Here is a 17,836-nt window from a genome sequence, read left to right on the forward strand (position 1 = left end):
CTCAGCCCCTGGGAAATGGCAGAGACGACCTGCTAAGGCTTGTCTGTCCTTGCTTTACTTAGCTCTGGTTGGGAGCTCGAGGTTGCACACTATCTCTCTTTTGAGATCCTGCAATTTGTGTTAAGTCATGTGCATATATTGGATGTTCTTGGAGCCACCATATGGATAGAGAATGCATGGCCTCCACAATGTCCTTAAAATGACATTAAACATGATGGATATATATGTCAAAGGGTAGTTATTCAAGCATATCGCTCTCCTATAAGGAATAGCTTAGTTATTCTTCTAACACAAACCTTTTCTTGTTTCTGTACGCATCATGCTATGTACATGCTCTAGAGTTGAGCTATAAGTTCTGCCTAACAGTAACTTTCTGTTAATATAAGTCTATGTATCCAGAACTGAGAGATGCATTGGTCTGACCTACTTTAAGGTTTAATTCCTTCCACATGCAATGCAGAACTTGAGGGAAAGAGAAGCCAACTCCATCAAGATATGGGGAAAGAGAGATAATTTGAAGTAAACTTGTCATAGACAAATTTAAACCAGGAAAAAAAAATCAAAAGTAGGTAAATGAAGGCAGAGAGAGAGCTTGGGGGGGGCAAAGAGCAGATGGGTATAAGCCAGGGCACCTGAGCTCAGCACACAGCCTGCACATATAAAAGCCAGGTGTAGGCATGGTGTGCCTGTAACACCAGAGCAGTGGGACAAGGGACAGCTGGGACCTGGTGGCCGGCCAACCTAGCTGAAAAGACAGCGAGCTCCAGGTTCAGTGTGATATCCTGTCTCAAGAGAACAGAGTGGAGAGGGACGGAAGGCATTCACTGTCTGCCTTTGGCTTTGGCATAAGCATGTACCCAAACACATGCAAGTGTCTTCTTTTGGGGCCAAAGAGGGGGAATTATTAATTATTTATTAATTATTTATAGCAGAAAAGATGGATTCTTTTCTCTATCACATGCTCTCCCACAGTGTGCCTCATTTAAATGTGACCAGAGAAGACAAAGTGATGACCAGCCCCGCCCCATAAGCATATTCTCCAAACTCTGCAATTCCCTGCCTTCAGATAGTCTAGGAATTCTTAGGACTGTATTCTTGGCACATTTGCCCAAATTCAGAATCATTCCCCCCACCCTGTTTCCAAATACCACCCCTAATTCTGAGACACCGATCATTTAGTCATGCAGAGTAAGAAAAACAAGGAAGTTCTTGTCTCGGGTTTGGCTTTGGAGCCAAGGTCTCAGCACTCTATCATGCCTGTCCTCGCTCGTCTTCTGTTTTGAAATTGATCTGCTTACTAGAGTTCACATTCTTTTTATTTCCTGTGAGGCAGTGTGGAGAACAACCCAGATATCTGTGCATAAGTAAATGGAGACACAAAACGATGGTATGCCCACACACTGAAATAGTATTCAGCAATGTAAAGACGTGAGCTACTTATGCATGCAACAGTGTGGAAGATGAGTGTGGTGATTAGCAGAGAGCAGGAGCATAGACTGTTGGATGTCAACACTGAAGGCAAAGTGTGCAGCAGAAGGAGGGGCTCCTTGAGATGCCTGGGAATGCAGCAAAGAAGGAGAATGAGAGGGTGTCAGGGGACGGACACATTGCAGGTGATGCAACTTCTCATTGCTCCTGATTTTAGTAAAAGATCCATGCATGTGTCCTTTGATACAGGCGGATCAAGTAAGTCCTTTCCAGATGTGTGTATACTGTATGCACACCGCACACCTATAAAGCTGTGAAAATACTCAAGTGTCCTTTTTCCTGTTATTGCCCCATATTTGGTTTTCCTTTAAGGCATGCTGTGCTAGACCTCCCCCCAACCCCACTGTGTATCTTCTCTATGTTCTATGTCTTGTTCCACTGTGTTCCTTAGAGATAGCTTTTCTTTATTAAATTAATGAACCCAAGCCACCCAGCCTGTAAACTGCTCTCTGTGGTTGTTGCTCACCTCTGCTGCTGTCTTTCCTTGCCCCTCCTCATTCACATCAGTTAAGATATTCACAGCTCCTTTCTCTGACTCCAGCATCCAGTCCTTGACTTCTCACCTTCCCAGCTTCTCCACCACTCTATCCATTCAATTCCCGACTCACGGTTTGAATTGGCTCCCCACCAATCACCATTCTATTCTGTCCTGTACTTTACCCCTGACCCTTCAGGTGTCTCTTCCCACAACTGCGGGGGCTGGGGGTGGGAACTTTCCCCCTTCCCAGTCCTTCACTGATCCCATACTGCAAAGTCAGTCATGTACTGAGTTCAGGCCCTGGGTCTCCATGTCCCACTCTTATCTGGTTCCATTTGTAATCAGTTTCTGGCACTCAGTAGTTCCTCTTATGCTAAACCTTACCATCTCAGAGTTAGCTTAATAACTATTGTCTAAGAATTTTATAAGTTCGAAAACAACAAACCCAGGCCCTATCTCCTCAGATCATCGCAGAATGGTCAACAAATGACAAAACACCCTCTTTCTTACTGTCTTTTCTGTTACTTGGCATTGTTATTTTCAATTCATTCAATGTTGTTCAGTCCTTTGCACTGCTGAGTAGTATTCCATTGGACTGATCTAAGACAAATCGTTCGTCTATGGGCAAGTATTTGTGCTTTCCATGTTACATTAGAAGCTCCTACCTGTGGGTCAATACGACCACTACAAAATCCTGCTAACCCAGAAAATAATCTAATGAACACATCTCCAAGGAAGGCCAGCCAAATACCACCCATGGCTGGGGCAACATTCCCAATATGGAGATGGGAGAAGCGCCCCACAGGGCCTGGCAGATGACTGTGTTAGTAGTGAGCACTGTGCATACAACAGAGTAGCAATGCCAAGTAACCATGGCAATATTGAAATTCAATGTGAAAAGAGTCAAACACCAATGGCCTTGCAGTATAGGTCTCGGATGGTGATACCTGCTCGTAAGAGGCCAATCCATAGAGAGTAGAAAGCAGATGGGCAGCTGCCAGCCTGCAGGGCTGGCCGGGAGTGGGAGACAGGGGTCGGGTGGGAGAATTTGTTTCTGAGGAGAGGAACATGCTGTGGGACCAGATGGTAGGGATATGGCCACACTCGCAGGGAATGTACTAATGCATCTGAATTTAGTGTACTAGGCATCGATTATAGGGGATCCGTACATTTTGTAGAAACAAAATCCAGATTGTGAAGGCAATAGAAAGTCTCTGCTTATGTGCTACTCTTACTATGGTCAAAGCCTGGCCCTGAAACAGATACAGATCTAAGCGGCGAAGCTACGCAGTATTTCCTGGATTTCGCAAACATGTATTATGTGTGCAACAAAGCATTCTGGGACCAGGGCCTTGAATGTGGAAGGGAAAGGCAGTCTTGTCATAAGCCTTTAAAGGGCTTCATGCTAGACATTACGTGTGCCCAGTTCTCCTAAGGAACTTTTCAGAGGACAGGTTTCTGGATGCTTAATTATCACAGGGGGTTGACAGGTGAGTACCATGTAATTTTAGTGTAATTATTAGTGTCCGTGGTCACGGTGGATACTGGCCCACCATCCTAGATTTAACGTAGGGTAAAATGAATCTCTGTACACCAAGCCCTGGGTTCCAGTGCTAGCGCTGCATAAACTGCTCATGGTGATGCGCCCCGTAATCCGGGACTTTAGAGGTGCGGAGAGGAGGAGCCGACATTCAGTCGTCTTCACCTACACAGGAGGCTGCAGGTCAGACTAGCTTACTTCAGACCCGATCCAACCAATAACACACCAGAAAGCACGGACACCAAGATAGGATATAGATGGGTCTCCAAGGCCCTCAGGAATGAAGATGGGTGACCTGGAAATGGGTATAAGCTTTCTTCTTAAAGGTCAATAAAAATGTTCTAAAATCAGATTGTGAAGATGGCCGCACAGCTGTTCTCAAAATCAGCAAGTCATACACTAAAATGAGACAATTTGGTGTGCCTCTAGGTTTCCACATCATGGTGTTTATTTTTCTCTTGTGAATGCATGTTTTGTGGAGATGGAGTTGGAACTCAAGAACCTGACATGCTAAGCAAGTGCTCTAACTTCAGTCTACATCTGCATTCCCCCACACCTCCATGAAATGGCTTTTAAAAGTATGCAGTCCATTAGCATTGTGGAAAGCTCAGCACATTAGAGACAGAAAGAATAGATGCCTGTGTGTGTTTACTAATATATATAGCTAATGAAAACCTTTGAAATAACAGGGAAGGGCCCCCAATTCCTAAGGAAATCTCTGGAAAGCTGTTAGTATCTGGAGAGGTTTAGAGCTGCTTTGCTTGTCAAAAGCCTGAGCGCAGTGTGTATGCTGTCCGCTACCAGCTACAGCCCCAGGGCAGCTGCTCAGGGACAACACCCTCCAGGTCCAGGACATAGCATCCACTTACTGTGGCGGTGCCGGAGACGGTCTGTGCGCTTGTATCAGCGCTCTGCTCCGAGTGCGTCTGTGTAGGAGGATACAGGTTTAATGTGTGGTCGGGGACAGTGGTCTGGCCGGTGTACTCTGGCGCGGGATGGGGATGAGGGGCCGTGTATTCTGCAGGGATGCCATTCTGGGGTGGAGCGAACTGCGCTGAGGCATAAGGCTGAGCCATTGTGTCAGGGGCGGCCGCTGCTTCCTGATTACCCTGAAGGAGGGAAAGAAAGAACACCATTAGAGCTCCACAAACAGAACAGGTTCCCTTCGTCCAGGAACTGAGTCCCAGCACTCTTTTAGGGCCCACACAGAGCCCTAAAGGTTGGACTTTAGCCACGCCTCACCATATACTTTGAGCAAATGGTAATCAGCATCATTGTCGATTTACAAATGGAAGAGAAAAAATAATCAAGGAATACAATGACATCACATTACCCAAGACCTCTGATACCACTTTCTCAGACTGTCAAGTCTGTATACCACTGGTGGCTTCTCTCTGTTTCATTTCAATTTTGGACAAGGCTAGTTTCGTGTTGTCTATGGTGATGGTGGAGTACTAATTTAATACTGAGCTGAGCAGTCAAACTGCTTGAGCATGTCCTTCAGAGATGCATCATTTGAGGTTAATTCAACTAGTAAGTGGAAGGGTCCCTGGTAAAGATCTTACGTACACACGTGTGTGTGTGTGTGTGTGTGTGTGTGTGTGTGTGTGTCCATGTGTGTACACATGTGTCAGTATGTGTGTGGCTGTGTGTTGTTTTATCGATGATGACCCCAATAGTGATAAAAAGCAGCAAATGGGAATGCAGGGCTTAATTCAGAGCCCCCCCCCATTCTACTGTCTCCCCTTAAGATGCTGGATGCTAGTTACCTCTGAGCCTCATTAATCAGTGTACCTCATCCCGTCTCTCTTTTTTAATACATAAGTACAAGCCATTATATAACAAGTCCTTCTTCAGTTATAGCCTAAACATTCGCTATGATAATTACAGTCAAGTCAAAAGAATTAAAAAAGAACCCTGAATTCAAATGTTTCCATTTCTGGAAACATCTCCCTCCCTCCACCTCCACCCCCATAACTGCACCAGCCTTCACACACTCCACACCACACACACGCACACACATACACACACACACACACACACACACACACACACACACACACATATGCAGAAAGCATAAGAAAGAGTAGTCCAGAGGTTTCAAATGTCATGGTCTCAAGAGATATAGTTGTATAGAAAGAAAGAAAGGAAGAAAGAAAGAAAGAAAGAAAGAAAGAAAGAAAGAAAGAAAGAAAGAAAGAGAGGAAGGAAGGAAGGAAGAAAGAAAGGAAGGAAGGAAGGAAGGAAGGAAGGAAGGAAGGAAGGAAGAAAGCAGACAGAAAGACAGACAGACAGAGAGAAAGAGGAAGAGAAAGAGAACGGCAAGCAGGCAGCTCAGCCAAGCCAACAGTGACCTCTCCCATTTTCTATGGTCAACTAGTTCCATGGCACATTAGTCATCCTGCAAGGATTCTGGCACCAAGGTCAATATGGGTCATCAACAAGAGAACTCAGCCTCTACTATCGGAACACGAGCAAAGCACAGATACAGAGCTCATGCCTCTGTTTCCAGAGAACCATTAATTAATTGTACAGTGTTGAAGTTGGTCCTTGTAAGAGGAGGAAGCTTAGCATAAGTTTAAATACTTATGCAAGGAATACCTTTCCACCAGCTCCTTCTTCTTCCTTCCTCCATAACAGTTTCAGCATCTGTGCCGCTAGGAGGAGGGCACGCTCCCTTCTGTTCCGACCATTTTCCTGTAGCACAGCAGGTCAGCTGTGGCTCAGGTTGGGTGACTACCTAAGCTTATCTAATTCCACAAGAGGACATTTACAGTCTCTCTGAGGCTCAGATTCTACACTGAATTCTTCAGAGATGCCCCTCCCACCTTCCATTTTGAGGGACATTTACCCTCAGTCCATGGAGTGCAGAAGTGGCTATATTCTGTCCCTGGTAGTTTCTTGAGTTACCACCAGAGTCAGTCAAATGCTGCCAATGACAGTGTAGCCTTGTGACCAAAGTCTTCAGTTTTCTTCCTACTCATACTAATGAGTTCTTGTCAGTCTGGGATATTGTTATAGTGTTTGGGAAGCTCTCTTTCCATTGTGAAATAGTAGTCGGAAGAAGAGAAAGCTTAGAAAGAGTGTCAGCCTAGGCCCTGTCAGGCGAGGTCATACAGAACAAAATGGTGCCAAGGTGCCGGGGAAACAGGAAGCACTCACGTCTTGAGGAGATCATGCCAAGACTGGATCTATCTTTATGGGCAGCTGGAAACAGCCTGCTTGAGTTTCAAAAGGGGATACATTCTTTTCTTCAATAGCTTTCCTAAGTTATCAGTAACATGAAATGCATGTGATTAGGACAGCACTTGGAGACCTTATACATGCAGACAATGTGAAAAGGCCCCTCTGCTCCAGCCCATCAGTTTCCCTGCCACCTCTGCCCATTTGCCTGCACATCTATGTGCACATGCGTTTTTTGTGAAGATCTCACTTAAGATGCCTCTTCCTAGAATCATAAATGTCTTTAAACCACCATCTTAATTCAACATTTGAGTTCCCCAGAACAGCTCCATCTTGCCTAACTCAATTTTTTAAAATTACTTTTTCCATCCTATTCTTCTCCCCTCTCCCTTTACCAGTGAAAAACCCAGGGCCTCATGCGTGAAAGTCAAATTCTTTAGCACTGAGTTGTATCTCTCCCCGCCCCCTTTCTCTCCTGTTTTGTTTTGTTTGTTTTTTGTTTTGTTTTGTTTTATTCCATCTTGTTTTGTCTTGTTTTGTTGAGACAAGGTTTCTCTGTATAGCCTTGGCTGTGCTGGAACTTACCCAGTAGACCAGGCAGGCCTAAAACTCAGAGATCCGCCTGCCTCTGACCCTTGCATGCTCGGATTAATGGCTTCCCTTTTCATTTTTGAGACATGGTTTCTTTCACAAAGTCATTCAAGTAGGACTTGAACTTGTCATTTTCCTATCTCAGTAGGAGAGATTACAGATAAGAGCCTCCAGACCCTGCTACTGGGTCTTCTTTGAGATGGTTTTCTGTCCTTTAAGGTCTAAAGTGCCCAACATTGTTTTGTGCGTGCGTGTGTACGTGCGTGTGTGCATGTGTGTATACTTCCTCTGCTGTTTGGTATGGAACTTAAGTACTTTTCTTTTCCTGGGAGAATTACAGGCCACATTCGACAGAGGCTGGCTTGGCAAACAACTGATGGTGCAAACCTGGACCACTGCTTATTTTTGTCAATACGGTTTTATTGGTACATAATCCAATAAATGGGTTCATTTGTTTAACAAATTGTCTACAGCAGCTTTTGTACACCAAGCACAGAGTTAGCTTGCTGTGGAGAGACTATATGACCCTCAAAGTTTAAGCTATTTATCGTCTGGAGCTGGGTAGAAAAATGTTTCCAGCAGCTATGGCAGAAGATCAGGAGAAATGGAGATCCAGCTAATGAACCATTATTGTACAAAGAGTTTGGGCAGGACCTGAGGGTAACAGCCACACAAGAAGAGAAGAGAAGAAAAGGAACATATTCTGTCAATGCAAAGGAGTGATCTTGGCTGATTCATCATATTGGCAACAGTGATGATGGTACATGGATAGTTTAGAATCTCTCTTCTGGAATTTTCTTTCCTTCGATAGATGTGTGGGTATAATCTCAGATGGACACATGGACACAAACAAATGTGCACAGAGAGATAATCACACGCTGCCCAGATCATACCGTCTATTCATTGATCCTCAGAAGACAAGCGCAGCAATATTGCCCTTCACCTCCAGATTAGTACATTAGGCTAACAGTTTCTAACATGTATGGGTACTCAAAGAGATTTGAGGCAATGACTGAGGACATTTTGGGATGTGACAGCTCTGGAGGACTATGCTCTGAGCATTTAGTCCTTGAACAACAGTGATATTGCAAAGTCCCTGTAGTGCAATAATTAGGCCCTCTTCTCAATGGACCACCCTTTATTTAACTTAGCAGTCAGAAAAGTTTCATCCAGAACTGAGAAAAAAAAAAACATTCACGATCCAGAACAAAATGTCATTTGTGGGAAAGCAAGGAGTTGAACTCAGACTCATCTTCATCTTCCATTTTGCAAGAGAATCATCTACAGTGCATGCCAAGTCAGCTTATGGAAGGAACACAGTCCTCTGTGACATATAGCATGGTACTCAAATCTATTTCACCTCCTACTAAGGGGAGATCAGGTGCTGAGGTGTTGGGTGCAAGATACCTGTGATTCTGTTTGCAAGATGCATTAGGTAACCCTTGGTATCTGGTACACAGCACTATGGGAAACTTCTGTGCCATTGAAACTTTGAGGCCTGACTTAAGAGTCTTCTGACACTGTCATAGGAAGGTGAGGACCGGCTGAGAGTGCCTGGATAGCCAGAGCACCCAAATCTCTGGTACCAATGAGGTGCCAAACTCTAAAGACCAAATCAGGGAAAATCAAATGGACAATAGTTTGTGTTCAGGTACATTGGGCTCTGTGTTGCATCTTGTACCTGGAGGTCTCAAACAGATGTTGGCAGGACCCCCTACAGTTACTTATTAACACCGACAGCCGCTCTAGAGAGACCCTAATTAATATTCCCAACATTTTCACTTTAGGCTAATTACAGCTAATATTTAATTAAGATCATTGTACTTCCTATGGAAGTATTTTTCACCTTCAAATGACTTGAGAGATGTCTTTGTTCCCTCCCTAGTGATGCGCCTAGGTTCTGAGCTTAGGTTGAAACAAATTTTCTTAGAAAATTAGATGACTCGTAAGAGTGCCCTTTGTACTTCAGGTCAGGGCAAATTCCAGGTATTTGAACAAGATCTTTGTAGAAGGCTAAAGCCATGTTCCAGTAGGTGATGGGGACAGGTAAAATGTTGAAAGTGTTCCCAGCAGGACAGTCTTAAATTTGCAGAAGCTGCCTCTTCTATACCAATGCCAAGCCTCCACTTTTCCCTAAATAAATGGAACAGTCGGAGAGATCTGGATATTTGCAGAGTCAGGGTGCTTGTGGGTGTCCCTCCTTGATAGGGAGGTGATTCTGCTTTGCAAGTACCCCCACAACACCAAGCAAGCACTCTGAGAGCTTGCGCAAACCTCACATCTAATTTCCTCTGCCAAGACAGTCTTAGGTTGCTGCTAAATATAAGAAAAGGGGGAGTGTGGGTGGGAAGAGGTCAGGATCTCTCATGGTTGAAAACCCACAATGCTTCAGGGTGGAGCTGTGTGGAAGTGTGGGATAAATAAGGCCTATAAAAGTAGGTATAGAAGAAATATCCTTGGCCTCATAAATCAAACTTCCCCATCAATCAGATGAAGTCAAAACCTACTCGGTGACATGGGGTCCAATGTTACACAGGATGTGCCAAAGGGTTCCTTCCACTTGTTTACCAAGAGCAAAGGGATTGTTAAGATGCAAACAAATCTTATTCCTTAAAAAAATCCCCAAAAGTCATTTCAATTTAAGTATTTCACTGAAGCATGAAATAGACAGAATATTATTGCCATTTTAAGACAGGAGCCATAATCTATTTAGCTTCATGTATGCATACATTCACAGAGTCAGGTCTCAGATACAGAGTATTTTCATAGGCACCAGAAACAATAAGTGTTCTGCCTGTGAGATGGACACAGGGGATAGAGTCCTGTTCTTCTTGTCCGTTTCCACCCATCCGCCCAGCTCCAGACATCCTCCTTCTGCCATGTAGCGTGCTGAGTGGTTCTCTCCTCTTAAACGAAAGAACAATCACTGGCAGCAAGGTTGACTTTGCAAAACATGTTGGTTTGAAAGACTAATGCAGAACACATTTTAAGCGAAAGAGTTCTAGCCATTCTGTGGCAGGAGAAAGAAACGTGTCTGATCGCATAGCTGCCAAGGCAGACTTGAGAGGAACCAAATGAGTTCCTGCAGGTAGGGGTGTGTATCTTTGTGTGTGTGTGTGTGTGTGTGTGTGTGTGTGTGTGTGTGTGTGTGTTCATGCACATACTTGTGTATTTTCCTTGGCTTTTATAGTCAAACTTAGAGAGCTCCCTTCTTGAAGTGTGCTTACGCTCTGCCTATTTCTTGCCTTAAGTCCCCACCCAGAGTACCCCAGCCCTTAGAATGAAGAAATGCATGGGAATTGTCAAGAACTAATAAGCCCACTGATTACAAATGTCCACATGGCCAACGAAAGCATCTGTTCTTCCCAAGACCCTCCCGGCAAGCACACAGCGAAGTGAACTCTCTGGAGAAGCCTGTCTATTCCCAGTGGCTGCTTGCAGCTTGCAGTCTTGCTGACAGTTTGTTTTACTTGAGTTCAGCAACCTGGTCTGCTCTGATCTACTTCTCTGGCAGGAAATTGCACATATTCAGAGAAAGCCTCTTGTGCTGAGCTGAAATGGGCTAAAATGCATCATGCCCCGGGGGCAATAAAACAAAGAGGAAAAATGCAAAATGACACCATTAACTCGCTGGTCCTAGGACAAGCACAGATCCATGCAAAGAGCACCTGCTTCCCCAACCCCTACGTGTACATGCGTGCACGCCACACACACACACACACACACACACACACACACACACACTCCACAACACTCCTGTGCTTTCACCAGGAATGATGCAAGATGAAATCTGTCTTCCAGAAATCCAAGACTTAACACTACAAAAAAAAATATCAAGGCACTGCTTCTGCTCCATTCAAATCACAGTATCAAGTGAAAGATCAGAAATACCTGCTGCACCATGCTGCATGCTCTCTCCTCCATAAACTTAGCAGCTGTTCTAATCCCACACCACAGAGCATCTGCCCAGAGCAAGCCTCGGTGAGGAGCAAGGGCGTACAGGCTGGGCACTATGAGGATGATCGGGGTGTTGATGGAGGGGGAGCCGAGGCTGCTTGGCTGACCTCCCCCTCAACATCTGACTGCATCCAAAACCAGCCCCAGATGGGACTCTTCTGCAAGGGAGGCCTGGCCCATCAATCACAGCTCGCTCCTCCCCTGGCTGCTGCTCTGGGTTTCAGAGTGTACCACTGAGCAGATGATTATGTAGTGGAAGGAAACACACACACACACACACACACACACACACACACACACACACACACACACACACACACACACGGCTCCACTACACTAATAGCTATTTAAAAAACATTAGAAATGCTATTCTATGCATAGCCTGGAGCTGGAATTTTTCATTACTAAACTAAATATATGATATGCAAAGTTATAAAATCCACTGGGGAGCTTGCTACTATCTTATTTCATTTTCTGAGAAAGGAAGAAGGAATGTTTGGGGGCTGCAGGGAGGGTGGTAAAGAAGGATGAAGGATGCGCCAAGAGATCAAGAGCTGGTCATGGGCAAATTAAAAAATACCATAATTACCATAATAGGGCTGGGGAGATGGCACCGTCCATAACACACTTACCTTGCAAGCATGAGGACTGGGATTCGTTTCCCTAGAACCCAGGTTAAAAAAACACAAAACCCCCAACATAGTGGCATGTGATAATAATTTCATTGTTGCGGATGCAGGGGCAGGTGGACCAAGGGGTTTAATGGCTACCCAGTTTAGGCTATTTGGAAATTTCTAGGCTAATGAGAGACCTGTCTCAATAAATAAAGTGAATGATTCTTGGAATGGCACGTACATGCTTTCACATGTTACATGTTTGCATTGACACGAACACACACAGACACAAACGCAAGCACACACACAAAATAGCAAAAGAACATGTGAAATAATATGTGGCTAATCCTAAAAGCGGTCATAAGATGTGATAACTGGTGGTTACTAGGGGCTCTTACCCTGCTGGTTGTGTGCCTGTAGGCAGGCTGCAGCCACTCTGGTTTTGCCAACACTGGCTTCTGTGCAATGGGAACAATCGAGTGACTTCACCATGTTATTGTGAAGACTAAAATATTTTAAACATTAAAAACCAAATTGAAATCAATTTTAAAAAAATGCACTGAGGACCAGAAGCATTCATGATGTGGATTAAATTATCAGATGGTTTGACTCCTGTACAATGAGGTGGCCTACACTGGAGCACTGCTCCTGTCCTCATACTCCTCAAATAAGAACTCATTGCATCAACATGTTGTCAGTGAAGGAACTCACGGGAACGCAAACCCTAGTAATCAGGCGGGCAATGGGCAAACAGCGCAGGCTCTCGCTACCTCTTTTGCTTCTTCTGCTGTCTCTTTCTACCTCATTGTTTGATCTGTTCTTCCAACCAGTGAATAAGCATCCTATAAAATATTCCCTCACGCAGGTGCAACCCCCACACCATCTCTTTTGTTTAAAGCTGCAGATATTTGGTCCTTCTATCTTTATTAAAACCATAATAATTAGAGAGGAACGTCAAAACAATGTCAGGTACATTTAGCCATGTCTTTCCTGTCCATCAAAGGAGTGGTTTCAAGGGTCCTGCGCACCTCTGTGTGGATAGCTGCTTGTCATTGACATAGCTCACTGCGGACAGAGCTCCTGAGCATGAATGGAGAGAATGGATGTGAAGTCCGAGCTGACTCTGCTTGTAATTAAATTAGACGAGGGAGGAGGCGAGGGCCAATGAAGCCTGGAGGCCTTCAACCTTCCTGTCGTTCTCTTGCACTAATTCAGGAAAACCCGTGATGATTGATAACCTTTTTCTTACATTTCCCGATATCTAGTACTAGAAAGGAAAATCTAAGAAAAAAATTATTCTTGCTATCCTTAGACTCCCAACCACATCCGGGATATACCTCTCCAATGCACCAGGCCGCTAGGGCTAAATCTAGCAGCACTCAGGCTCCCTGAAAAGACGTGCTGGCTGCTCTCCCTGATACACTTACTCTAAGGAACCCAAGTGTCCTTGCCAGAGTCCAGCACAGTATGTGAGGACAGCAACTCCTGTCCAGAGCCAGGTGTTTCTTGTCCAAACTTCTGTCCCCCTGCCTGGGAAAGATGAGGGGAGTCCAAGGTGGACAAATTTCCTGGGAATGACGGCAAGAATTCTTAAAAATAATTAACCATAACCATTAAACAAAATAACCAAATAAATTAGCTCCTTTCTGGCAGAATAAATCAGAAAATGAATGGACACTGTCCTAGACTCATTGAGAACTTGAGGATTCTTTTCAAAACATCAAATAACAAAGGTCGGCAGTAAATGGCTTCTTCAGAATCCCAGAGTGAAGAATCCATGCCAAGGGTCTCCCCAAACAAGCTGGTTCTCTGTACAAAGAGAAGGGTGGTCTTTCAGATGGCGTGTGTGACAACTTATACTATCAAACCTAGGAATGGTGGAATCAGGCCAACACTTTTTAAAAATGTGTGTGTGTGTGTGTGTGTGTGTGTGTGTGTGTGTGTGTGTGTGTGTGTGTGTATACATTGTGTATAAGGTGGAATTTATGTGCCCTCTCCAACCACTCCTCATCATGTCCTTTGAGAAAGGTCTCTCACTGAGTCAGGAGCCCACTAATACAGCTGGCCTGCCTGCCCAGCAAGTCCCACATCCCCAGAGCTGGAATCATCACTGTGTGCTGCTGGGATTTCACATGGATTTTGGGGACCTCAATCCTGGTCCTCTTGTTCATATGGCAAGTACTTTACCAAATGAGCCATCTTCCCTCCAAATCCACACTGACTTCCTTTAAGGAAATAAAGTATATGGCACTGGTAAGCAATAGACTAGAAAAAATTAATTTTGCCTCATGAAACTTTTATGTAGATGAATCAGCTTGCAATATCAAAATGTACAAAAACTATGAACTGTGCTAAATAATACTAAGTACTTTCCAGCATTGGTTAGAACCAGGCCTCTTATTAATACTATCAAGGGGGTTAAGGTAAAATGCTGGGAAGCAAAGACTACTAAGCTGGAGACGTTGGCAAGCAATCTTATCCTTGTGCACCATAGTTTCCAGTGATACAAATTATTCTTCACTGCGAGACTTTGGAAATTCTTTTGGGGGCAGAGAATATCAACATGTGTGTGTGTGTGTGTGTGTATATATATATATATATATATATATATATATATATATATATATATAATTTGATCATCGATAGGTTCTTTTGTATATATCCCATTGTTGAGATGAAATTGTGCCCATCCAGTTCCACAAACACTGAACTGTTGTTGGACCCTTACCTGCTGTGGGTCACTCTTATATATAAGAAATTCTTATTCTATAGCCCCTTAAATATATAATAAAATTAAGATACATTTACATACTCATTTGAATAAAAATACTAGCACACACTCTAAGTGAACCAGCCATTGGTTAATGGAAGGACCAGACATTCAGCGAATTGGTCTGATTGGAGAATTGCTTTACTGAATGTAAAGATGAAGGGACTTGGAATAAAGATGAAGAAATGGATGACAATGATGATGGTAACCATTGATTATAGTAATGGTGGGGATGGTAAAATGGTGATGGTGATGATGGTGGTGGTGATGGTGATGGGGTAGTCAAGTAGGAATGGTGATGTTGCTGGTGGTGATGGTTACTGTTATGCTGGCATTGAAGATGGTGGCAGTGATGGTTGGGAAGGCGATGATGGTGGAATAATGACAGTAGTAGAGATAACAGTATTAGTTGCAATGATGATGATAGTAAAGGAATGAGGGGTGATGACCTTGACGGTTATAATGATGGGGATGGAGAGGGTGGAGATGATAATGTAATAAGAAACCTTTTTGTAGTATGCATGTATGCATGCCCATGTGGGATTGTGTGTGTGTGTGTGTGTGTGTGTGTGTGTGTGTGTGTGTGTACATGGGTACATACCTGTGGATGGATGTAGACATCAGAGGTCTACGTGGTGGTATCTTTCTAAATTGTTCCCCACCTTAGTTTTTGAGATAGGATGTCTCATGAATCATACAGCACAACCGTTTTGGTTACTTTACCTGGCCAGTAAACCCCTGGGTTCTAACCATCTTTGTTCCCCCAGTGAAGGAACTGAAGGTACATGATCCACACCTGGCTTTTGTGTGGGTGCTAGGGTTCCAAACCCCAGCCCCCGGTTCCCATGACGCTACCTACAGTGCCATATCCCTAGCCCAAGTAACGTTCTCAAGTACTAACTGCACACTTGTCTTAAATACGGATGATGGACGATTCAACAAACACTGCTTACAGCATCTCATGGAGTAAGAATTCAACATGTGCATTCAACGATCCTCACTGTTAAGGGACTAAGGCACTCATACTCATTGGACTAGGAAATAAAGTTACCCTGGTGTCAGACTCCTATAGCCTTCATTTTAAATAGAAGTAAGTTCAGTACTAACCTCTATTTAGCAATCATACACAATTTAGTCTCTTAACTCTTCCAGCTTGTGGAAAAGCAACTCTCAAACTGACTGCCAGGACACTGCCCTTAGGTCAAGAGTTCACAGCAAACCAGAATCAAGGACAACAATAATTCATGGGCTCCAGGGAGAGCAATTCGTCTCATCTCAGTTCCCCTGCCTCTCCGTGGAAGCTCGAGAGGACAGAAGCCATCTCGCCACCGCTGACAAACAGCAGCCCCAGAAACACAAACCGCCTGAGTGGGCGGCAGGCTTGCAAAGATGAGGTGTCATGTTTGCCAAATGTTCCAGCCTGAGTTTTCCATTCGGAGTTACAGAAGGCGATGTAGAGGTTGTTTTTCTCCACTCCTTAAAAGTTAGCAATCATCAAATATTTATGGCACTCTGTTCAAGTCAGGAACCTAGAGACGGTTGCTTCCTAGGTGATATTTCCAAAGGGGAAAGTGCACGTTTCTTAAAGGATTACCAGTGTCCTGAAGAAGTGAAATGCCAGCCATCCACATTAGGCACTCAGGAAGGAGGCTTTTACATCTTCCTCAGCACTGTTCCAGGACATGGGGGACCCAGCCCTTGGCTTTAAAAATCTTGCCTAGCCAGGTGTGCTGTCACACTCCTGTAATCTCAGTGACTAGGAAGGGTAAAGCAGGTCAAAATAGCAAGACCATATCTTGACATAAACATGGAGTGACTGCTAAGCTTAAATCAGAAAGTACTTGCCTAGCACGTGCAGAGACCTGGGCTCAATCAAACCGTATGACCGCTGAGCTTAGGGAATATCCTCTATGGTTTTATTCCTGGTACCAGAATTTGCTTAGACAAGGGCACATGGATACATGAGTACATGCACACATACACACCAAACATTCACACACACACACACACACACACACACACACACACACACACACACACACACACAAATATAGTTTACTGAATTGAGTCATGTTTCTATCTCTATGCCCATAGAAATATTCTCTGACCTACACAGTACCTAGATCCTGGTCAACACCATCCCTTGTTGTTCTAAACTGGTCAATAATGGTTCACATTACAATCACCAAATATAGTACTATAGGGTATCTTGTCACAAGGACAGAGAATATACATCGTACCTGCATATATGCGATTAGCCACCCATGTGAAGTACTCTATTACATTCCACACTAGAATCACCCAATACAGTAATATAAAATGTCTTTTCTCCAAAACAGAGTATGTACAATCTTGTCTATTAGAGACAAGCCACCTGTGTGGACTACTGCCTTCCATGAACACAGGCAAAAGGCAGACATGTTTTCCATGAATACTGCTCTTCAGAATACCCAGAATACCCATCTGCATGGGAGGGAACAACAGAATTAGCACATCCCTTAAGGAAGCTGAAGGTCTGGTGCTGTGCAGCAATGTAACAAGACTTGGTACATACACCCCTTTCTATTCATTCACTACAGTTAACCTGGCTGTGCTCAGATGAGGGCTGACATGGATAAGGATATTGTTGGAACCATTCAACCGAAAGTATTTTTTAAAACCTGGAAAATGTCTCTAAAACCACAGCAAAGGTTACTAAAAGGTCATAATTTTATTCTAACTCTCCTAAACTTCAGAACTCGGGGGAGCCAATAAGGTTACTGATGGTGGTGAAGCCGCTAGAAGCATTAATAATAGGAGAATTCGTAATAGAAGAATTAGAAGGCTTTGTATCATGCATACACCAGCCATCCTCATAAATGCCACTCTTTTGATGCAGCCCACACTTCCATGGTATAGATACAAATGCTATCTTCATTTTATAAATGAGGGATTTCGTGATACTCAAGTGTTCTCAAGAGATCACTGGAAAGAAAGCTCCATGATAAAATTTGCTCCAATATACTTCTGTTCCCATAGCTTAACTTTTTTTTATTACTTTTAATGTTTTTTTTTAAAATAAGTATAGAAACACAAAATTTAAGAAAGAACAAAACAACAAGAGCAAAAGCCAACCCACTAACCAATCAATCAAACAAACAAACAAATAAACAAGCAAAAACCCCAAAGAATCCTTAAGGAAGGTCCTTGTGAATTTTTAGTGGCTGTCTCCTGGG

At 43.8% G+C, this 17,836-nt stretch overlaps 1 protein-coding gene across 21 annotated transcripts in view; it reads right to left on the reverse strand.

The window, feature by feature from the left end:
* Rbfox1 (RNA binding fox-1 homolog 1) overlaps positions 1 to 17,836 on the reverse strand; it is a 1,521,216-nt gene that overhangs the window by 179,013 nt on the left and 1,324,367 nt on the right. For all 21 annotated transcript variants that reach the window (XM_032912759.1, XM_032912751.1, XM_032912758.1 and 18 more), the window contains one exon: positions 4,376 to 4,615. In XM_032912759.1, coding sequence (XP_032768650.1) covers positions 4,376 to 4,615 — 240 coding nt within the window. The remainder of the gene's footprint in view (positions 1 to 4,375; positions 4,616 to 17,836) is intronic.

Source organism: Rattus rattus, chromosome 9 (genome assembly GCF_011064425.1).
Source record: "Rattus rattus isolate New Zealand chromosome 9, Rrattus_CSIRO_v1, whole genome shotgun sequence".
In the NCBI taxonomy this organism is placed as follows: Eukaryota; Metazoa; Chordata; class Mammalia; order Rodentia; family Muridae; genus Rattus; species Rattus rattus.